This window comes from Jaculus jaculus, chromosome 3 (genome assembly GCF_020740685.1).
Source record: "Jaculus jaculus isolate mJacJac1 chromosome 3, mJacJac1.mat.Y.cur, whole genome shotgun sequence".
In the NCBI taxonomy this organism is placed as follows: Eukaryota; Metazoa; Chordata; class Mammalia; order Rodentia; family Dipodidae; genus Jaculus; species Jaculus jaculus.
The window spans coordinates 16,080,936-16,104,884 of NC_059104.1; the positions used below are offsets into that span (position 1 = coordinate 16,080,936).

Consider the following 23,949-nt stretch of genomic DNA (forward strand, 5'->3'; position numbering starts at 1 on the left):
CCAATTTATGATATGAAGTCAATTCTAATATGTATAGCTTTTTTGGATTGAAGACTTGATCATTTATGTACGTTGGTTTTTAACAAAACATTGGATTGTGTATACATATATATTGTATTGAAGAAGAGAACTATTAAATCAGAAACAAATGAAAATATTTTATAAAATCATTGTTTAATCAGAATTATTCCTAAGTATGGTAAAACATTCTTAAGCAATAAATAGTAAGAGAGTAAGGGGATATTTTTGTCTTTCCCTCGTAGAGCATAATGAAAGGTATTATTCTAAAATCCATGATCTATACCCCTATTACTGCCAAATCATGCTCTTGCCTTTTGGATTTCAAAGTTAGGGATGCCATACATGTGTGGAGCATTTTATGAAATACTTTTTGCTCGTAGATTATCTACTTGAACTGCTTCAGAAAATACTAATGTTGGGCTAGAGGTGTTTGCCTGCAAAGCCGAAGGACCCAGGTTCAGTTCCCCAGGACCCATGATAGCTGGAGTTCGTTTGCAATGGCTAGAAGCCCTGGTGCAGCCATTCTCCCTTCCTCCCTCCCTCCCTCCCTCCCTCCCTCCCTCCCTCCCTCCCTCCCTCCCTCTCTCCCTCCCTCCCTCCTTCTTTCTCTGTCAAATAAATAAAAATAATTTTATAAAAATAAAATACTAATGTTACATTAAACAACCCCCCCCCCATTTCATTAGAAATTGCATTGACAAATTTCAGATTTTCTAAGGATTTACATAGTACCATGGCTTGGTTACAATTTAGTTATAAGAAACAAGTCAGATTTAAGTAAGTTGGTTAGAAATACCCAACAGGTCACAGATTCTAGGCCCCAGTGCAGTTCATTGAGAGAAACCAGCAGCCTGTGCTCTCAGCACATCCTTTTACTCAAATACTATTTAGTCCAATTACCTATAGTGCAAATTAAAGATTCTTAAATCAAGTTAACATTACCTTTGAAAAATAAGTATCTAGTGCTTGTTGGCCACAAGACACCAAATGTCTTTTAGTGGTCCCTGAAAATAGAACAGTTTATAGTGTTATTTAATGAATATATTGTTATAGCTTTTTTTCTGTTTCCTTTTCATTTGCCCTCTTTTCTTTCCTTTTTTTTCTTTCTTTTCTTAAAAAGTCTCTTGACCTGAAGCCCAGGCTGACCTCACGTTCACTATCCTTCTGCTTCATTCTCCCAAGGAGCTGAGATTACAGTATTACACTACTTCACCTTTTAATGATTCTGCTGGTATATATTAATTGTAACTAATATTTGATATATAAATTAGTAAATTATCATAAATTTATATTTATTACATAAATTATTAAAATAATAAATTAATATAAATGAAAACAATGAGGTTTGCTGTTGACATTGTTATATACACATATACATTGTACTTTGATGATATATACACCTCTGATTATTTTAGTCAATTTTAAATAGCCAAGAATATGAGTAAATCAATGGTTTATATAATAAAGCATAAAATATATGAGGATGTACAAATATATGTTACTTTTAATTAACACCAGATTTAAAAATATTAGATCAAATATAAAGTCAAGTAATTTAAGTCCAAATGAGACGGTTAATTAGCTCTACTGAGTGCTAGATTACAGACATAAGCCACAATTCCCTGTTAAAAAATCTTAAATTTTTAGCAAGGCGGGGTGGCACATGCCTTTAATCCCAGCACTTAGGAGGTAGAGGTAGGGGGATCACTGTGAGTTCAAGGCCACCCCGGGCTACAGTGAGACTATACCTCAAAAACAAAACAAAAAAATCACACAAAAAACCTGTCTTTAAATTATAAGAGAATGAGGAAGTCCTCCAGAGTGGGTACTATGAAGTCATTGACTCATCTCTCCCTATCTCTCGGTACCATGTCCATATATTTAATGAACTATGGATTGAAAATATTCAGAAAAAAATCTTGTATAGGCTTTTTTCTTGTAATTATTCTTTAAACATTACAGTATACAGCTGCTTCCATCTCAGTGTATCATATGAAGTATCCTAAGTCATCTGCAGGTGGTGTGCCTGCCAGAATCCTAAGTGCAGGGCATACGCAAGTACGCCGTGCCGTACACGGAGCCCGGAGCCATCCCCGTGAATACTTAGAGGTGACTGACTTGGAATTCACCTAAGATCCTAAGTTAACTAGACTCCTTTATGTCGAACAATTCCAAAATGCCTGCTTGCTTCCATACACATAACTAGTCAAGTAATTTTGAAAACACAAGTAGGGGTAAACAAGCTATGATAATGCATAATGCATACAGTGAAAGTGTATAAAATTTTGAGTCTCCACACAAAATAAGAACTATAGTACCACTGTCAAATTGACTATGGAAATGTAGTCTTGAAGCATTTGGAAAGTGAATCTTTTCTAAAGTATTGTATTACATTGAATTATTTAGTCCTAAACATTTAAGAAAGAATGAATTATATTTGTTTTACTAAGTAACTTATATTTATTTTCCTAGATCTCTGACCAGAATTGCTGTAAATCAACTAATAAGGGAGGAAATACTGGAAAATCAAAAGGTTTGTCTCAATTTCTTTTTTTTTTTTAATTATCAAACTGATTCACTATTTCAAAATTCAGATCTTTTAGTTTAATAAATAGTAAATGTAACTTTGTGATTATTTTGATCCTTTAGACAATTCAAGTTTTTTTCATTTTGATATTGTCTCCTATATGCAATAGATAACTCCAATTGGAGCCAGTCATTCCTTATGGCTCCTACTTACATCATCCTAGGCTCCAGAGTTTTTGCCTCTGTAGTACTTTTACTTAACAGAATAAATTTAATTATTCTGTTTTTTATTATTGGTTTTATTTAAATGTTTCAGAAGACCAAGTTAATGATAGACAACTGGAACGTTACTCAATTCCTATAGCAGATAAAACACAACTGACCAGAAACTTGATAAGATGGTCTCTTAAGCCACATGGACCCATGAATGATTCTAATTATGTTAATATTTGTAAAGTGCTGTCATGGTTGGGACAAAAACATTTGACTAAAAGCAACTGATGGGAGGAAAGGGTTTATTGTGGCTTATAGTCTTGAGGGGAATCTTTGTGATGGCATGGGAAAGCATGGCATGAGCAGAGGGTAGACATCGCCTCTGCCACAGCAGGTGGAAAATAGCAAGAGAGTGAGCCAAACTCTAGCAACGGACAGCTGGCTATAATACCACAAATCCTGCTCCCAGGAACGAACGTACCTCCTCCCAAATTGGCTCTGCCTCCTAACTTGCCAGTAAGTAGGGAACAAGCATGCAGAACACCTAAGTTTATAGGGAAACCTGATTCAAACTACCACAGGTGCTTATACTGGCCACAACCTAGCTCCATTTCATAGTTCTGGTTTGTCTCTAACACAACACCAGACATTCAAATGCTTACTATAACTTTCTTTTTCTCCCATAAAACAAGTCTAAGGTAGATATCTATTGGTGTTATGGTCCTGGTGTTCTGCAGTGTCCAGGAACATTCATGAAAACACCAAATGGCTTTGTTTTAGTTAACAAGATGGCAGCCACAGCTCCAGACTCTTATTTACACTAAAAGCCAAAGAGGCGTGAGGATGCTAAGAACCACACTTGTCCTCACTGAAGCCTTCCTAGACCCTTCGGCAGGCTTCAGCATGCATCTCATTGACCAGAGCTTTGCCATGTAGTGGCAAGGAAAGCTAGAAAAGCTAATGTTTATTTTTCTAGTAATGTAGTTAGCAGTTGTGGGCTGGGTCAGGGTCTAGATTAGCCAGCGGCAAATCTTCTGCTAATTATACTGCTTGCTTCACATGGGGACAGTCTTGTCAGTTATCTCAGTAATAACAGCCGCCTACAGAGATGGTCATGATGCCAGTGTGTAGTTGTTGGAGCCAGTGGATGTGCGCAGACAGGTGGCAAAGAGCACCAACTGTGCAGAATTCAGGACGAGCCAGACAAGTAGCTCAGTGTTAGAGCACTTGCCTACCATGTATGTACACGTGTGAGATCTTGGGTTTAATCCCCCTGCTACCACATGCACACATGGACATGTGCACACATGGACACGTGCACAGGTAGACATGTGCACCCATGGGCACATGCACACGTGCTTACATGGACACATGGAAAATTTGCTGTCAAAAGCCCTTTCTGAAGACTTTCTTCCAACCAATAACTAGTTGAGAATGCTTTAATAAAATAACTATCTCTTGTGCAATCAGTATGTATCAGAGTGGACTAAAACATCTATCACTGCTGTTATCTTTTGGTTAACTGTTATTTTGCTTCATTTCAAGGATCTCCATAATAGATTTGGAATTAAGCCAGGTGATGCTCGTTTGTACATAAATGGTCTTCTTGTTGATATGGATGTTTATGATCCTTTCAGGTAAGCATGAAGTTATTGAAATCTGTGGTTTATGAAAAATTAAGCCTTGTCCTGAATTTAAGGTTTGTTAAAATGCAAAAAAAAAAAAAACACGGTTTTTAAAAAGCCAAGTACACATTTCTTTAAGTTTTTACGTGTGTGTGACTTTATATTGTGTACAAGCGTGTATGAGTTTGTATGTGTGTGTGAGAGCGTATATTTGTGGATACACTTGTGTGGATACAGGTGCATGTGCGCATTTCTGCGCATTCACGTGGAGAGCAGAGGATGACCTTGGGTGCAATCTTCAGGAATGCTCTCTACCTCTTTTTGAGGCAATGTATCTCATTGCCCTGGAGCTCAGCACAAGGCTAGAGTGGCGAGAGAGCCCAGCGCCCGCCTGGCCTCCACCTCCCCGGCACTAGGCCTGCAGACGGGCTGTGCTCCTGCCTTTTTCTACGGTGAGTGAGGTGCCACCCCAAGTCCTGATGTGTGCGAGGCATGCCCTTCACGCAGTAAGCTATCTGCCCAGCACTTGTTCTTTATTTTTACTTTTTAAATAAAATTTAAATCTTTATTTAAAAATCTGTATAAAGCCGAGTATGGTGGTTAATGCCTTTAATCCCAGAACTTGGGAAGCAGAGGTAGGAGGATTGTTGTGAGTTCAAGGCCATACTGATACTACATGGTGAATTCCACATCAGCCTGGCCTACAGCAAGACCCTACCTCAAAAACAAACAAAAATCTGTACAAGTCCCTCCCTCCACCTTCTTTTTCTCCTTTCTTCCTTCACTGAATCCCCACTTTTTTCCTACTACTTTTTTTTGTTGTTTGTTTTTGTTTTTGAGGTAGGGTCTCACTCTAGCCCAGGCTGACCTGGAATTCACTATGTAGTCTCATGGTGGCCTTGAATTCACAGCGATCCTCCTACCTCTGCCTCCTAAGTACTGGGATTAAAACTGTGCACCACCACACCCGGCTTTTCCTCCTACTTTTGTCCTCCATCGTCCATAACAACTTTTTGGTGTGCTCCATCTTATGAGAGTCTTATACAAATAGTGAATGCCACTGCGAGGTCATGAAGATGAGCATGTTATATCTGGAAAACAGTCTTCTACACACTTTTCCCCATCATTTGGCTCTTACATTCTTTCCACCACCTCTTCAACTATAGTTCCTGAGCCATTGGAGAGTGTGATACAGATGACTCACTAAATGCTGAACATTCAGCTGTTACTTCTTTGCATTTTGATGTGTTTTTGGTCTCCGCAACAGTCATCACCATCTGAAAAGGAGACTTCTCTAACAAAAAGTGAGAGCAGCACAAAAATATATCTACACTTGTAACTATAGATGATAGTACATAGATAGATAGAGATGATGGATGGATGGATGGATGGATGGATGGATGGATGGATGGATGGATGGATGGATGGATGGATGGATGGATAGATAGATAGATAGATAGATAGATAGATAGATAGATAGATAGATAGATAGATAGATAGGCAGGCAGGCAGGCAGGCAGGCAGGCAGGCAGGCAGGCAGGCATAAATATAAGTATTTAGAGTGTAATTTGATGGGCATAATATATCCATGTAGCTAAACAACAGTAGTAATTTCCCCCTCTAGAATTTATGACCATCCTAGCTGTAAGTTTCAGACTAGGTTTTCAGTATCAGGCATGAATTGCCTCCCATGGTGTGGGCTCAGATAGACTTACAGAGCAGTGGTTACCCCATAACAGACATGCCACTCACTGTTGCACTAGAGGATATATCTTGCCTGGGAAGCCAGTTGTGCAGCTTGCAGGGACCACTGCTTATTAAAACCATTAATGGTTTTTACGGAGGATCATAGTACTTTCCAGTGCTATGACCACTAGTCAACAGGAAGGAGACTTGTAGCCCAGTTCTTCCAGTTTGATTTCTCAGAGTTCTACAACCAAAGCATGTGCTGTCCTCAGTGATGGGGCCACACCTTCTAGTTCTAGTAGGTAACCAAGAGCCTTGGCAATAGACTGTATCATTTGAGGATAGACAAAGGCCCATCTGCTGACCAACACCTCACTGGAAGGATTTTTTTTAACTTTTGACAATAACTGTACACATTTTATGAGCTACGTACAGTGTGATGTTTTAGTACACTTATGTAATGATCAAAATAATAAGCATTTCTGTCAAAAAATGCTTATCATTTCTTTGTGTTGGGACATTAATATCCTCACACATGCATGCACACCACACACATACACATACAAAAAAATTAAGTTACAGAGTTCCTTTTTGTCTAGTACATTTTTCCTTTTACAAAAACAAAAGTTTTAGCCAGGCATAATGATACACACCTTTAATCCCATCACTCTTAAGGTAGAAGTAGGAGGATTACCATGAGTTCAAGGCCACCTGAGACTATATAGTGAATTCCAGGTCAGCCTGGGCTAGAGTGATACCCTACCTCGAAAAAGAAAGAAAAAAAAAAAAAGCTCACTGTGGATGATAGCCACCTGCTGGTACTGGGAGTTACAGGTCAGTGCCCACAAAGAGAAAGAAGAAAAAGATAAGCAATATAAAAGAGTTAGAGAGAAGAGGGGGAAAGAGAGAGAGAGAGAGAAGCAGTAGAAGATAAGGGTCAGTCTTCATCATACCCTCTCTAGGGCCTTGTGACTCAGGTGTTCCTCTAAGGGCCTGGTGAAGGTTCAACCATTTGGTCTGTCTCTTAGGATGTAGAATTTTATGGTACCATTGCCACTTGGGTCCAGATTTGTGTGCCCCACTCCCTCCCTTGCCCTCCCCTCTGTCCCTACCCACCCTATTGTCCAGTCCTCGAGATGCTTGCTTGGTATGTCAGCATCTTGGGTAGATTCAGGTTAGGTGCTGTAGATGAGTGAGACTATGTGGTGATTATCTTTCTGTGATTGGGTGAGTTCACTGAGAATGATCTGTTCCAGGTTCAACCATTTTTCTTCAAATTTCATTGTGTCATTTTTTTCTTACTGCTGTGTAGAATTCCATCATGTAGATATACCACATCTTAGTTATCGATTCATCCAATGATGGACATCTAGGTTGATTTCAGCTCTTAGCTATTATGAATTGAGCAGCTATAAGCTGATTGAGCAAATCTCTCTGGACTGAGGCTTAGAGGTTTTAGGGTAAATGCCCACTAAGGGAATAACTGGTTCTATTGGTAACTCTATAGTCAGCTTTTTTAGGAGTCTCCAACTTGCTTTCCAAAGTGTTTGTGCCATCTCACATTCCCCCAACACTGGATGAGAGTTCCTATGTTTCCACACCCTCACCAGCATTTATTTTCATTTGATTTTTTGATGTTTGCTATCCTTACTGGGGTAAGGTAAAATCTCATAGTTGTTTTAATTTGCGTTTTCCTGATGATTAGGGATGATGAACATTTTCTTAAATTTGGGTTAGCCATTTATATTTCTTCCTCTGTGAACTGCCTATCCAGTTCTTTGCCCCACTTGTGAGTGGGTTGTTTGACTTTTTATTGTTTAGGTTTTTGAATTCTTTGTAGATTTTAGAAATTAGGCCTCTGACAGTTGGATATTCAGCAAATATTTTCTTCCATTCTATGAGTAATCTATTGCCTTTGCTTATTGTATGCTTGTCTGTGAAGAAACTCTTCAGCTTCATGTGATCCCATTGGTTGAGTGATTAAGATCCTCTACTACTGGGGCTTTGTTCAGGAAGTCTTTTTTCCATTCCTATATCATGGAAAGTTCCTCCTATATTTTCTTCCAGTAGTAGCCTAGTTTCCGGTCTTATATTGAGGTCCTTGATCCATTTGGACTTGAGTGTTATGCATGGCAAGATGTGTGGATCAAGTTTCAATTTCCTGCGTATGGTTATCCAGTTTGTCCAGCACCATTTGTTTAAGATGCTGTCTTTTTTCCATCCTATATTGTTAGGACCTTTGTCAAATATCAAGTAGCTGTAGTTGCTTGACCCAAAGTCCGGGTCCTCAATTCTGTTCCATTGGTCTATAATTCTGTTTTTATGCCAATACCATGATGTTTTTATTACTATGGCTTTATAAAAAGTTTTCGCACTCTGTAAAGCTGTCTTTACAGATACTGTGGACAAGAGAACTAGCTTGTCTGAGCCGCAGCTGAGTCCTCTGAGACTCCCTGAGTGGTGCTGAGACTGGAGCGTGGCTGTGTGAAGCATAACTGGCCCAGAGCAAGAGCTTGATCATCTGTTAAGGATTCAGATTGCCCAGGCCTTCTGTCAAGATGTTGTGTGTTGTTGATGTTATTGGAGCAGCAATACTCTTTGCCATATTTAAGAACTATTGAATTATCATATAAGTTGACTAGCCCATATCAAAGTTGCTTACAACCAAAACCGGCTATAATTTCAGCTCTTGAGAGTCTGAGACACACGGGTGGCTGTGATTTTGAGGCCTGCCTGGGGCTACAGAGTGAATTCCATGTCAGCCTGGCCTGTAGTAAGACCATGCATCAAAAAGGAAAAAAAGAAAAGAAAAGAAAAATGGAGCTGGAGAGATAGCTCGGTGGTTAAGGTGCTTGCCTACAAGGCTTAATGACTCAGTAGTACCCACATAAAGCCAGCTGCACAAAGTGGCACACGAATCTAGAGTTCATTTGCACTTGCTGGTAGCCTGGCACACCTAAATTCATTCGTTCAGTCATATTCTCTCTCTCTCCCCCTTATAAATAAATAAAAGAAAGAAAAGAAAAATGCTTAGGGCCAGAAAGATTTAAAGTTTAAACTTTTGAAGGTTTGGGGGTTGAAATATTTACAAGTGCAGAATGAGTTAACTCAGGATACAGTCCAACCGAAAATGCAAAGTTTATTTACGTTTCATGTTTACCTTTTACTTGGAGCCTGAGGGTAATTCTCTACTATATTTTTTTAGCATGTTTATGTTTTGACTGTCACCCATCAAATGAGGTTGGGTGAGAATTTTCCACTTATCGTATCAGCATTCAAAACTCTTGAATTTTGCCAGGTGTGGTGGTACACACCTTAAATCCCAACATTCTGGAGGCAGAGGTAGGAGGATTGCCATGAGTTCCTGGCAGAGCCTGACACTACATAGTGAATTCCAGGTTAGCATAGGCTAGAGCAAGACCCTACCTCGAAAAAACAAAGTCTTAAATTTTGGATATTTGGCACCTGTATAGGTAATAAGAAATTTTAATTTGTAGTCCTAATAGACATAAACCTTCTTGCCTCAAGAGGGCTTCCTTTGTCCAAAAATCCTGTTTTAATTTTGTTTAATGTGTGTGAGTTATGTTTATGTGCATGTGTGTACAGGTGCAGATATGTGTGCTCATGGGGGGGGCCAGAGAACGATGTCAGGCGGCATCTGCTCTTGCATGAGACAGTGTCGCTCACCGGCCTGGAGACTGGCTGGCAAGCAACCCCCAGGATCCTCCCATCTTCACCTCTCCAGCTCTGAGATTATAAATATATGCCACTACACCTCGCTCTTTGTTAGTGTGGCTTCTAGGGATTGAACCCAGGTCCTCACCTGACCAACTGAACTATCTATCCCCAACTTATGTTTTATATCTATCTGGATCTTATTTTTGTAGCAGATTTTGCAAAATAATGAGCTACTAACTTTTTTCTCTCATTTTTAGTTTGCTTAAGGCTAATTATAATACCATTCCTACTTTAGTAAAGAATACAATATTTGGGCTGGAGAGATGGCTTAGCAGTTAAGGCGTTTTGCCTGCGAAATCTAAGGACCCTGGTTTGATTCCTTAGTTCTCACATCAATCCAGGTGTGCAAGGTAGCACATACACCTGGAGTTCATTTGTGGTGTCCAGAGGCCCTGGCATGCCTATTGTGTCGCTCTCTCTCTCTCTCTCCCTCTCTCTCTCAACTAAATAAATAAAAATAGAATATTTTTAAAGGCTTTAAGAATATAATATTTATTGCTGTCTTATGATTTAAGTAATAAGATTTGATTATATTCCAAAATTTTATCCATATATCCCAAGGGTTACTTGTTATATTTATTAAGGAGATAAACTTAATAATACACTTAAGGAGATAAACTTAATAATATACTTTCCTTTCACTAATGAAAATATCAACAGAACTTTTTCTGATTCTTTAAGAAGTTCTCAGACTTTAGAAGATTTTATAAAGTCTTTGACAAGTGTAAACATATCTTTTTTTCTTTGAACATGTAGCATTTTGGATATGCTAAAATCTGAAGGAAAACTGATGAGTGGCCTTCAAAACCTTGGGTTCCGTGGAGAAGCTATGGACGCATTTTTTAAGTTGAGCTCTGCAGTAAGGGAGGACGACTATGTGTTGGACGTCCGGCACCCGTCTGTAGTGGTAAGCGCTCCGTTCCTCCTGCTCGGCGGCGCTGCTGACACTTAGGCTTAGCGTCCAGCTGGATGCTGGCAGTCTTTAAAATAAACCTGAGCACTTTGGGAAAGTATTCAGGGAGAAGAGAAGGCCAAACTACAGTCTGGTCTCTTCTTTCTCTGTGCTTCCCATAAGGACACCCCCTCCACTCAGCATCCTCTGCTCGCACCAAAGGTAACACAGAAGAACGGGCTTGTGGAAGCACAGCAGCTCAGCTCTGAGGGAGTGGGGAGCTGCTTTAGCATGGGGAGTGCAGCCAGGGGTCCTAATGCTTTGACGCGCACCCGTGAGGTACCTGCTCACTCCACAGCAAAGGGGCTCCAGAGAATTATAATTAGAAAAACAAAAAGCTAGATTTCTTTTGAGCAATTAGATGCATAGTTGTTTTCTGAATCAAACCAAGGGGAAGGTAGCTTCTTAGCTAACTTAATGACATTAATAGTCTTTCTCAGAATATTTTAGAATGATGGAAATTACACTAACTTTAAAAATATTGAGTTCTTATACCTGTTTTTGTGACTTTTTTGTTTGTTTGTTTCTTCAGGATAAGGTCTCACTCTAGCTCAGGCTGACCAGGAATTCACTATGTAGTCTCAGGGTGGGCTTGACTCATGGCGATCCTCCTACTTCTGCCTCCCAAGTGCTGGGAATAAAGGCATACGCCACCACACCCAGCTTTTTGTGACTTTTTTGCAATCATCTCCATGCTCGTACATGTATCCCAGGTTGGCTTTAGTCTCTCTGTGTAGCAGAGGTTATCCTTAAACTCCTGATCTTCTGCTTCTGCCTGTGTCTTTCAAGGCTGGTATCACAGGTGTGGACCATGCTTGTTTTAAGACGTTTTAAAGATGAGACTAGTCTTAGCTCACTCACCAAGGAGAGGCAGTCCACCCTGCCAAAGTCGTCTTTGGATCTCACTTTTTATCTTTTTGATCTTAGATTGCAACACCCTTGTCTTTTTCTGTGTCGGTGGTGTTCATTGTGGTGGGGGGTGGTTTGGGTTGGTTCGTTTGTGAGACAGGGTTTCGCGTTGTAGTTCTTACTGGCCTCAGACTCACTATCTCCTGCCTTAGCCCCCATAATGCTAGGATTACAACATAAGCCACCACATCCAGCCCATGCCCATTTGTTGTCTTTTGTTTGGTTGGTTTGTTTTTTTTTATGAGCAAGGAATGGGTAAAACGCTGTGGAAGCTTGGTCTGGCATTCAAGACTGATGCTCCCTTGTTTCTGCTGAGCCCTGCTGTAGATTGGTGCCTCCTTTGCTATGGTCTCCCTGCAAGCACCCGACCTAGCCTGAGCCTCCAGGGGCACCCGAACTCCACTCTGCACTCTGGCCTTTGACTTCTTGGTACTGAATTGTGGCTGTAGCTTCTGCCTCTTGGTTTCTCTCTTCTCCTGGGTTTTTGAGGGTGTCAGGATGTGTGCAGGGTAGCAGACAGCAAATGAACACATGAGTTTCTGTGGAAGTGGGTTTGCCACTTCCATGCAGTTTCCTTCTGTCTTAGATCCCTTCTCCCAGTAAGTAGCATTGACAGCCTATACTTTAATTTTCCTGCCTAACACGACTTCTCTGATTGCATCCTCTTCCTTTAGGCTATAAATTTTTAAATGCCTGGGACAAAGTTAAGGTGAATGTAGAATTTTCCTGTTCTACCACCCTCTTCAAGGACAATAATAATCTACTCCAGACAGCCCATTGTTGCTGCATACAAGCCTAAGTGTTCTACTTGTTCTTTCAGCTTTCCAGGTTGTTTCAGGATGGACAGCTAATCTAATCTAAGCTACTATATTTGTGAGATTTTTTTAAAAATGCATGAGAGAAAGCAATCAGTTATTGTAAAAGACTGGGAATTGGGCTTGGTGGCCCATGCGTTTAATCCCAGCACTCCAGAGGCAGAGGTAGAGGATCACTGTGACTTTAAGGCCACCATGAAGCTACAAGGGAATTCCATGTCACCTGGGCTAGAGTGAAACCCTACCTCATAAAAGAGAGAGAGAGAGAGAGACAGAGAGAGAGCCAGGCATGGTTGTGCACACTTTTAATCCCAACACTCCAGAGGCAGAGGCACAAGGATCACCGTGAGTTCAAGGCCACCCTGAGACTACATAGTTAATTCCAGGTCAGCCTGAGCCAGAGTGAGACTCTTCCTCGAAAAAAAAAAAAAAAAAAAAAAAAAAGACTGGGAAGTATAATGTTGTCATATATGATGTGTTCCTTGAGTGAGAGGATCTTCCCCTGGCTTTATTTACATATGACATGTGAACAGAGGACACAAGGAGGATGGGATAGGTAGAGGGAAAGGGACAATTTAAGCAAATTGTGTTTAAAAATGCCATAATGATACCTAAAACTACATGCTAACTAAAAAAATAAGAAATACAGGAAATCTATGTATGTTGTACATGTCATAGAAAAACATCTGGCTTTGAAAAGGTTGTAACTTAGCATAATATAGCTTTCACAGATTTCTGTATTCTTTTGTAGTGGATTAATGACTTAGAAAATGATGCTTTGTATGCATCTTGGCCTTCAAGTTGCTGGGAACTTCTGAAGCCACCAGTTCATGACAGTATACCTTCCATAAGGCGCAACTTTCATAATTTGGTGAGTTTTACACCTTTATAAAGATACATTCTTTGTGGAGTGTCTTTCTGTTTACAGGTAGACATCTCAGTTGTAGTATGCTTACCTGATACAACAGACATGGCTAAAGGGCATTAGAATGCAGTAATGTAGGCTGGAGAGATTGCTTAGTGGTTAAGGTGCTTGCCTGTGAAGCCTCAGAACTCATGTCCAAATCTCCAGGTCCTATGTAGCCAGACACACAGTGATGCAAATGTGCAGTGTCGCACATGTGCATAAGGGGCACGTGCATCTGGAGTTTGTCTGCAGAGGCTGACAGTCCTGGCATGCCCATGCTCTCTTTCTCTTGAAAAAAAAAAAAAAAGCAAGCTGATCATGACATTTACTTTGTTAGTAATGCACCTCTTATGCTATTTATAATATGAATATTTTTACATTATTTCAATGGAATTTTTCTTTGTTGTATATTATAAAGAACTAATGATAAGGGTTAGAAATTCAGGGGGGAATATGTAAACATTGCTTTTTCATCAGTCTTTATTAATTCATTATTATAGTTTAAGTAGTCTAACAACCTTATTTAAATATTAAAATGCATAGAGAAATACCTAGTTTTTTGCTTGGCACATAGGAAGTATATATCTTATTTCCTATAAGAATCTTCAGGATGTAGACATTATAATGCTAGTTTTTAGTCAAATTTTCATTTTTTGTTTTGTTTTGTTTTGTTTTGTTGGCCAATGAACATTTGCAATAAGATGTTTCATTTTCTGGAAAGTACATAGTTTATGTTGTGCTTTCAAAAAGATGTTTAAATCCTTTTGTTAAATTCCATGCATATGTGGTTGTTCAGCTGTTAAAAAACCCCTCCTCATAAATTATGGAATTCTTATGTATTCCTCAAAGATTTTTAGAATCAATGGAAATTTTTAAAAAATTATTCCTTAAACTTCATACTTTAAATTATAGAAACTAGACTAAATTTGCATTTCATGAAAATTCTAGTTTTTAAATAGTGATTATGTTCATTCTTTTAGGTTTTGTTTATTGACCCTACTCAAGCATATACCTTGGATTTTATAAGGCTTGCTGCCCTTTTCTATTACAATGAAGCTCCTCTTAGGTAAGCTAAATTTATGTACGTGTCATGTTGCTTCTATCCTGTTACAGAAAGTATGTATGTGGAATTCAAAGCAACAGATCTCATGCCTGGCAGGATAGCATGACTGCGAAGTATCATATACTTTTATAATGTTCTGTCACTTACAGCTGCCTAATGTTCTTCAATGCCTTGTTAATTTTCTGAGGTAATAACCTGATCAATCTGGAAATTTACTAACGGGTCCATCTTTGTGAAGTTATATTAAGACTATAGTTACCCACTTACACTTTTATTCCCCAAGTATATGGTCATTTATAATGTAATACCAGAGAGTGTCTGACATTTTGTAAGAATGAAATAAGCCAGGCTTGGTGGCACATGCCTTTAATCCCAGCATTCGGGAGACAGAGGTAGGAGGATCGCCACCCTGAGACTCCATAGTGAATCCCAGGTCAGCCTGGGCTAGAGTGAGACCCTACCTCAAAAAAAAAAAAGAATGAAACAGCTATCAGGATTTTGATGAATAAGTATGCTGTTGCAGTTCGGTTCGCATTGCTGGTAGAAATCACCCAACCAAGAGCAGCTTCTGGGAAAAAGAGTTTTATTTGGCTTACAGGCTCGAGGGGAAGCTCCGCGATGGCAGGGGAAAACGATGGCATGAGCAGAGGGTGGACATCACCCCCTGGCCAACATAAGGTGGACCACAGCAACAGGAGGGTGTGCCAAACACTGGCATGGGGAAACTGGCTATAAAGCCCATAAGCCCACCCCCAACAATACACTCCCTCCAGGAGGCATTAATTCCCAAATATCCATCAGCTGGGAACCTAGCATTCAGAACACCTAAGTTTATGGGGGACACCTGAATCAAACCACCACACATGCTAACCACACTTTTCTAATAATACTCCATTTTCCCTTATCTACTAATACACTCCCTCCATTCTAGAAGTCATAGTGTAATATTTTAAAGCAATAATTAGTTGTGGTTTAAGAGGTAGTTATAACATTGCTTATTCATCTTCTTTTCCCAGAATTGGTTTTGTATTCATTCTTAATACAGATAATGAAGTTGATGGAACAAAAGATGCTGGAGTTGCTCTTTGGCGAGCTTTCAACTATATTGCAAAAGAATATGATATGTCAGAAGCATTTGTTTCCATGATACATGTGAGTTATTGTATCACTACATTTGCTATTTTGCCACTTTAAATATATGAAATATTCCTGGGACTTAATACACATGATATAACATGACTCCTGTAACTTTCTAGTGAAATAAATATTATCCCAAATTTATAAATTAGGCAACCAAGGCTCTACCAAAATGAAATTTATCTCCCCTTCAAAGCCGAAAGCATAATAGAATGTGATTATCTTCGGAAGGATTTATGACCTAGGTCTTGAATGACGTCGCTGATAGAGAGATTGTGAAAACACATATCCACTTTACAAAACACAGAGACACTTGCTAAGCACTTTCAGAAGAGGAAAGGATCACTCAGTGACATCCATCATATGAAAGAAGAAAGACTGAGATGAAGTCGGGAAAGAGATCGTTAAAAAAAAAAAAAAAGTCAGAAATTGGTGAAAACCTGATTAGGGGAAAATAAGAGGTAAGATTATTTCATAGTTGAGTTTAAAATTGTTTAGCATGATCAATACAGTAGCCCACATTTGTAGTTTAGCACTCTATTTGCTAGCCCACATTTGTAGTTTAGTATCATCTATATGCTAGGCCACATTTGTAATATAACATGACCTATATGCCAGCCCACAATTTTATGTTAGTATGCTCCATATGCTAGCCCACATTTGTAGTTTAGAATGACCTAGTATGCTAGTCCCCACATTTGTAGTTTTGATTTTAAACTGCTTTGTATTGAAACCTGAGTTCAAGTATACTTCAATTTTCCAAGAGTTTATAGGATAGATAGATAAATATGTCTTTCCATGAAAATCAATTTCTAATACAAATGCAGTATAAATATCCTATCCTGCCTCAGTAGTTTCCAGGGAAATCATTAAATTCTTCATAAAATCAATGTGTGCTAGGATATAGAAATTTCCCACACTTCAGTTATTTGGAGTACAGAATACTCTGTAAGTAGTGCCCTGTAATATATCAGTAATATATCTCACCTTATTTACTATTGGTTGGTAAGGGCTTATAAGAAATTTGGTTGAATTGACTTGTATCTTTTATTAAGATCCAACTATTTTATTATAAATCTATATGAAGATAAATACTTTTCTCCTTAAAGACATAAATGGATTAACTAATTCATCAGTTCTGCTTGTGAATATCTGCTTCTAATTGTCCAAAGGAGTATGGAGTAAATAGATCTGTTTTGAAATGGAGATAATATTTTTGTCAGTATTAGGATTAATAAAAATTAGAATGTTTCAATAAATATTATAACTCCTAGAATAAATACAGATAAAATAAGTATTCAAAAATCCCTGAAGAAATCAGTGATCATCTAAGAATGATTTAGAAAGCAATAAAGGGACCAATGAGCAAAAGGCTTATGAGAGGTATAATGGACAGCAAATGATAAAATGATAAGAGTTTTATTTTTAATAAAAGGTATATTATGATTAAACTAAAACTTAGCATACAAAAGAATAACTATGAAAGAATTGAAAATTATGCTTAGATATGCTGCAAAGTAGCCATAAAAATTACTGAAATAAATTTCAGAAAAACATGCTAAACTTGTATATTACTACAAATATTGCTTCCAGATATATAATTCAAAATTTGACAGCAAGAAAGAAACGGGAGATAGGCTGTTCTACTTTTCTGTTTTTGGTAAAGGGAACAGATCCAATACAAGTGAGATTCATAAGAATTAGAGCAATATAATGAACAAGTTCAGTCTACATGGCTTGTTTCTAAATATAGCAAACAGTGAAAAAGGCTTTCAAATAAAAATAGCAAAGGGAAAACTGTTTTAGTTAACAAGAGAAAGCTTTAAAATACTGGTTAGCTGGGCTGGAGAGATGGTTCAGCAGTAAGGCACTTGCCTGCAAAACCTAACAACCAGAGTTCGAGTCCACAGGACCCACATAAAGCCATATGTACCATGTGGCACATGCATGCGGAGTTGGTTTGTGGGGGCCAGAGGCTCTGGTGCTGTTAATCCCAGCATTCAGGAGGGAGAGGTAGGAGGATCTGTGTGATTTCGAGGCCAACCTGAGACTGCATAGTGAATTCCAGGGCTAAATGAGACTCTACCTCGAAAAAAAAAAATCAAAGCTACTGGTTAACTAAGCAAAATGAATAATACATTTTTTGGAAGTAGAAGGAAATAATAAAAAGAGTAGGCATTAAGGAATTGAGCAAAAATCCAAATAAGTGGTTAAAATGTCAAAGGTTGATTCTCTCAAAAGATAGTAAAATTGGCAAATTCACCCTGGAGGCTCAATTGCAGAAGTAGGTGGAGATTGCAAACATCCCTACCCTTAGATTAAGCCTGGTGCATTATTATTTTCAAGCAGTCATGGAGCCTTACACACTCACCTCTCAACAGAATTTATAGTATAGGAATTTAGAGGTACTAATGCATCAGGTTCTTGTGAAGGTTGAAATGTTTGAAGAAATAAAAGTTTCAATCTTTCAAATATCTTTTAGATAATAAAAAGAGAAAATATTTCCTCAATCACCATGTGAATCTAGCATAACCTGCAGTCAATCCTTACAAATTCAAAAAAATAAAAATAAAACAAGGACAAGTTATAGGTTGTTCTTTATCAGGAATTATGAATTTCGAAGCCTGATAGTGCATTAAAAGTGTAAGTTCAGCAGTTACATAAAAGATGAGTGATCACAGTCAGAGGCCTGGCAAATGCCTGCAGTCCCACCTACTCAGCAGGCAGTGTATTCTGCATGTGTGATTAAAACATCTGAATGAGAGATGACCATCAGAAAAAAGAACTAGTCAGGATGATTGCTGAGGAGCAAGCAGAAATGAAAATAAAGCATTTAGAAATGTCATTTTTAAAATGTTTTACACATTTTATTATTATTATTAACAACATATTTCGTATGGATACATCTTGTGTTGGTACCCCCTTTTCCCTCAACCCTGCCCCCGCTCTGTTGGGGACGCTCCTCAGTGGGGTTGTAGTATTCCCTGTGGGGTTGTGGCTTATGCATTGTGGGAACAGAGGTCAGTTATTTTTTGGGTGGGGGGAGGGAATGCCTCTGGGCATGATGTCTCAGCCTGTGGCTATTAAAGTCTTTCCGCCCCCTCTTCCACAAAATTCCCTAAGTCATGTTGGGTGAATTTTAAGTCTCCTTTAGTGATGAGCTTTTAGGAGCCTCTGGATCTCTGCTTTGGGAGGTGATGAGTATCCTCAGGGTCTGTCTCCTTCACCCTGGTGCTGATTATCAGGTTCAGCATGGAAGCAGCGCTCTTGCTCATCTTCTCAATTTCTCTGTGGTTTTATCTGTGGCTTGGCTGAAGTGTGAGGGGTAGTTTATCTCCTCCAGTGTCTCTGCTTTCTGAAAAAGAAGAACAGATTCCACAATGGAGAGTGAAGTCAGCATAGTTTAAATCAGATAAGCATTATTAATTTAGGGAGAATTTGATGTATGTAACCCCTCTTTTAGCCAAAGACTAGTGAGAGCATGACACTGAAGAACATGATCTTTGTCTCCATAGGAAGTTGATCTGGTTCCCAATTCCAGATATGGGTTCCTTTATACTGAGTGGATCTCTTTTTGAAGAAGGTTAACCATCATTTTATTAAGAATCAGTGTCTAGTTTGTCCCGTTTGATCAAAATAGAATATAACATGAATTCATCATAGTTTTGACATATATAGGATATTTGACTATAGAATACTTTAAAGTAGTGTTATTTGAAGATAACATATAAGTTTAAAGTGACTTTCCTATATGTATGTAGTATGTACATATTTACTACCCTCAAAAGCTACTGGGGTATGGCTGAGTTGGCACATAGTCCTGGGTCTGATCACCAGCACTTAGTAAAATGAGCAAGGTGGTGCACACTTAGGATCCCAGTACTCAGGAAATGGAGTCAGGATGATCAGGAGTTCACAGCCATCCACAGTGCATAGTGAGTGCCAGACAAGCCTGACTACTTTGTTTCAGACTCAGTGTCCGCACCCTACCCCCCAAAAAATAAAAGAACTCACAAACTACAAGAAAACTTTGTGCTCTAAAAGGAAGAAATATGTCTTTATTTCCACAGATGTACGAAAAAGTGAAGTCCCAGCATGTACTCACTGTGGATGATGTGATGAGTGTTCTTCAAAATAAATGCCCAGATAGTAATATTTTGGAGATTTTAGGACTTTATTCCAAATATGATTCTGAAAGAAAGGTAAGTTTTGATATTATAATAAGTGAAATAAGCAGGACACAAAGTCCAGGACCATATAATCCTATGCCTACATGCAGTCTTACATAGAGGAACCTAGTACCAGAGCCTCTGTGGGGTGAGAAGACGTGGACAGATGTTAGTCAAAGAATACAGGATTTCATCAGTTAGACCAGAGGACTAAGCTCAAGACTTAGTTCTGTGACTATAGTAATAATACATTTTATACTTGAAAATTATCAATGAGGCACATGTTCAGGCTTCTTACCTCGGTAAATCTGAGATAATTCATGATACTGAACCCAGAAGATTTTAAAAGAGCAGAAAAAAGAGAGGTAACAATATCCCATGGAGAAGACGAAAGAGGATCAAGAATTCACAGTAACAGCCAGGCACTCACACACCTTTAGTCCCAGCACTCGGGAGACAGAAGTGCGAGGATCGCCGTGAGTTCAGGGCTACCCTAAAACTACATAGTGAATTCCAGGTCAGCCTGGGTAGAGCAAGACCCTACCTCGGAAAAAAAAAAAAAAAAAAAAAAGAATTCACAAAAACAGGGACTGAAGAGGTGAATCGGTACTTAAGGCACTTGCTTGCAAAGCCAAACAACCACAGTTTGGTTCCCCAGTACCCACCTAAAGCCAGATGCACAATGACACAGGCATCTGCTGCGAGATTGAAGAAGGTAAGGGGAAATGAGAAAGCACTGAGGATTACTACCGACATTCAGGTGACTACCTAAGGGGGAGAGTGTCATGCCGTTGCTGAAGGAAGGGGAGAAGGAAGACATAAATTGGGAGATTAAAATTAGAAATTCAGGGCTGGAGAGATGGCTTAGCAGTTAAGGTGCTTACCTGCAAAGCCAAAGGATCCAGGTTCAATTCCCCAGGACCCACCTAAGCCAGATGCAAATGGTGGTGCATGCATTGAGTTCATTTGCAGTGGCTGAAGGCCCTGGTTGCCTTTCTCTCTATCCTCCTCTCTCTCCTCTCTCCCTCTCTCTCTCTCTCTCTCTCTCTCTCTCTCTCTCTCTCTCTCTCTCTCTCTCTCTCTCACACACACACACACACACACACACAAATAAATAAATAAATAAAAACAAATATTTTTTAAAAATTGGAAGTTTAGTTTTTCACACACAGAATTTGAGGTGCCTATGAAACTTCCAGAGAAGATGTGAAATAAACATGTCTTTATGTCACAAAGTGATGTGAGCTAAAAGTATAAATTTGTGTTGTCAGAACTATCTTAAAGTTTTGGGGATGGATAGGTTGCCTAATCAGAAGTTGTGGAGTAGAAGTAGAGAAAGGACCTCTTTTCTTTAGCAAGGACATCTTTCTGGAGATCAAATCCAGGAATTTGTCTAGTTCATTGCCCATAAACGCCTGAAATCAGAAGCGCTTGTCATCCTGCTTCTTGCCCCACCTGTTCCCTATCCTGTGCTGCAGTTGAGAGGGTATGTAGCGTCACTGGTCACACACATGACCTATGCTGGGAGCCTGGGAGGCATCCTGAAGGATTCCATTTCCTTCCCATCCTCCCAGGTACCAGATCAGGTTCTGTGTGTCCACCTGTTAGACACGCCAGACACTGCCTCGCTCTCCCCTCGTCCATGGCCGCTGCTTCCATGCTCTGCTGAAGAGTTACAAGCCCGGGGCTCCCGGCCTACGCTCCTCTGACTCCGTTGCTGTTGTGTTCCTTAAATAAGCAATCTGGCTTCTTACTTGTCATGAACATTTTTCCTAGACAGAATTAATAGTGACATTGGTACCATGGGTAACTATTCACACTTGTTATTACATTAACTCGCACACTGTTGAAACATAAGCTTCTTTTAAGACGGTGCATATCATTTATGTCATTCATAAGTTTCATATGTACTAGAGGTCCAATAAGTGGAGACATAGTACTGTAGTTAAGAGCTCAAGCTCTTTGTCAGAGATGGGGCATAAACTCTAGTTCAAAAATATATTAGCCACATGCCATTGTAGTAATTAATCTTTGTGAATGTGCTCCATCATTCATATGCGAAATAGATGTAGTAGTACTATAAGTTGAATAGCCCTAGTCTGAACTCCCAAACCTTCAAACCGTTTTTTTTTTTTTTCCTCTTTAAATCTTTTGAGCATTAAGTAGCACTTAGTATTTTGGGTAAGGATACTCATCTAGAATAGCCTATAAACATTCTAAACTGTGAATCCCTTCTGTGCCTGCTTCAGATCGAATTATTGACTCTTCTTCATTTCTTAGCCTCCTTGTGAGAATATTAGCTATCATAATGATGATCCCAGCACAGTAACCAATGTCAAGTGAATGAATTGTTTGATGCCCGTCACTTCTAAGATAGAATGTAAGTGTGGCAAACGTCCGTGACCTGACCTCTGGCTGCATAGCTGACCTGACCTCTGGCTGCATAGCTGACAGTATTTCCTCTCTACATCACACCGCACGTTCACTTGCCGCTGCCTAAATATGCCATGTCCTCGCTTCCCTACTACTTCCGCCCCTTCTGTTGGTTCACCAGGAATGTATTTCTCCACCTTATCTTCTGAAAAATTTTTATTCATCTTTTTTTAAAAAATTTTTTATTCATTTATTTGAGAGTGACAGACACAGAGAAAAAGACAGAGAGGGAGAGAGAGAGAATGGGCGCGCCAGGGCTTCCAGCCTCTGCAAACGAACTCCAGACGTGTGCGCCCCCTTGTGCATCTGGCTAACGTGGGACCTGGGGAACCGAGCCTCAAACCAGGGTCCTTAGGCTTCACAGGCAAGCGCTTAACCGCTAAGCCATCTCTCCAGCCCTTATTCATCTTTTAAGGCTTTCAGTGTCACAGTCTATAGCAGAAGCTGTCCCTGACCTTCCTGTCATGCTCAAGTTTGACAAATGTTTCCTTTGTGGACCCTTGGAATGGTGTAGGTGCCTCTGTTGTGTATGTGAGTATGTGGACCCTCCAGGACAAGCTTTCAGCTCTACTTTCCCTATGTCTAACCTAATGTTGATAGCATAATTCAGTAAGAGTTTACTGCATAAATTAGTATGTGAATAAAATAAGTCTAATGCAAATAAATGTTTTGATTTTTAGCAAATGTTAATATTTTTATGTATATTATGTATATGTGCATGTTGATGAGGGCACATGTGCATGCAGGTGCACGTGAACAGGCATATGTGAAGGCCAGAGGTTGACCTCAGGTGTCTTCCAAAGTCATTGTCTGCCATATGTTTTGAGAAAAGGTCACCAGTTTGGCTAGATTGGCTAGCCAGCAAGCTGTAAAAGTCCTCCTGTGTATGCCTCCCCTGCACAGGAAGTACAAGCCTGTGCAACCATGCTAAGTTTTTACGTGGGTCCTGGGGGTGGGAACTCTGCTCCTCATGCTTGTATGACCATCCTGGAATCATCGCCCCAGCCCTGTGAATGTCATTGTATATCAAGGATCAGCCAGACCACACACTTCTTGTTTCTACAAAGTGTATTTGGGACAGCCACACTCATTCATTCATGTGTTGTCTGTGACTGATTTTGCACTTTAACACCAGAGGTCATTCTTTACAGCAGAGACCAAAGGGCTCACTCATAAAACTTAGAATATTTATAATCTAACCTTTTACAGAGAATGTGTCCTGACTCCTGTGTGTAGATAAATTGCATGCTATTTACACTGGGAATCACAAATAGAAACAGAAAAGATAACCTTTTTCCTATAGCATAAAATATGATGCTATTCCATTTTCTTTTAATTTGTTTTCAGTTATATATTTTCTAATACTGATTTTCTTAATGAACAGGCAGGAGCAAGCTTTTATGGGAAGACTGGCTTAGGTCCTTTGCCCCAGGCTCTTTATAATGGTGAGCCGTTTAACCACAAAGAGATGACTATTGAAGAATTAGAAGTGGCTCTTCTCAGAAAGATGATGCGTACATCCATAAATTTGCAAAGAAATGTTGTGATGGTAGGTAAGCATTTATGAGAAAAATAACATGAATGACATTTATAAATGATATTAACTTTCTAGTGGTATAAGTTAATTGTATAAATTTTACCCTGATCATTTAACAGTGATTTAAAAATTAAATTTATCTTATGGATAATTACATCAAAAATGAATTGCAAGTTAAATTATAATTTAATGACAAATTGACTATAATAATCCTAAAT

At 39.2% G+C, this 23,949-nt stretch overlaps 1 protein-coding gene across 1 annotated transcript in view; it reads left to right on the forward strand.

Moving 5' to 3' along the window:
- Uggt2 (UDP-glucose glycoprotein glucosyltransferase 2) overlaps nt 1-23,949 on the forward strand; it is a 122,199-nt gene that overhangs the window by 42,804 nt on the left and 55,446 nt on the right. Inside the window, exons 10-17 of the mRNA XM_045145295.1 lie at nt 2,494-2,554; nt 4,306-4,397; nt 10,566-10,716; nt 13,237-13,356; nt 14,373-14,458; nt 15,472-15,607; nt 19,663-19,794; nt 23,579-23,743. Of these exons, the coding sequence (XP_045001230.1) occupies nt 2,494-2,554; nt 4,306-4,397; nt 10,566-10,716; nt 13,237-13,356; nt 14,373-14,458; nt 15,472-15,607; nt 19,663-19,794; nt 23,579-23,743 (943 nt within the window). The remainder of the gene's footprint in view (nt 1-2,493; nt 2,555-4,305; nt 4,398-10,565; nt 10,717-13,236; nt 13,357-14,372; nt 14,459-15,471; nt 15,608-19,662; nt 19,795-23,578; nt 23,744-23,949) is intronic.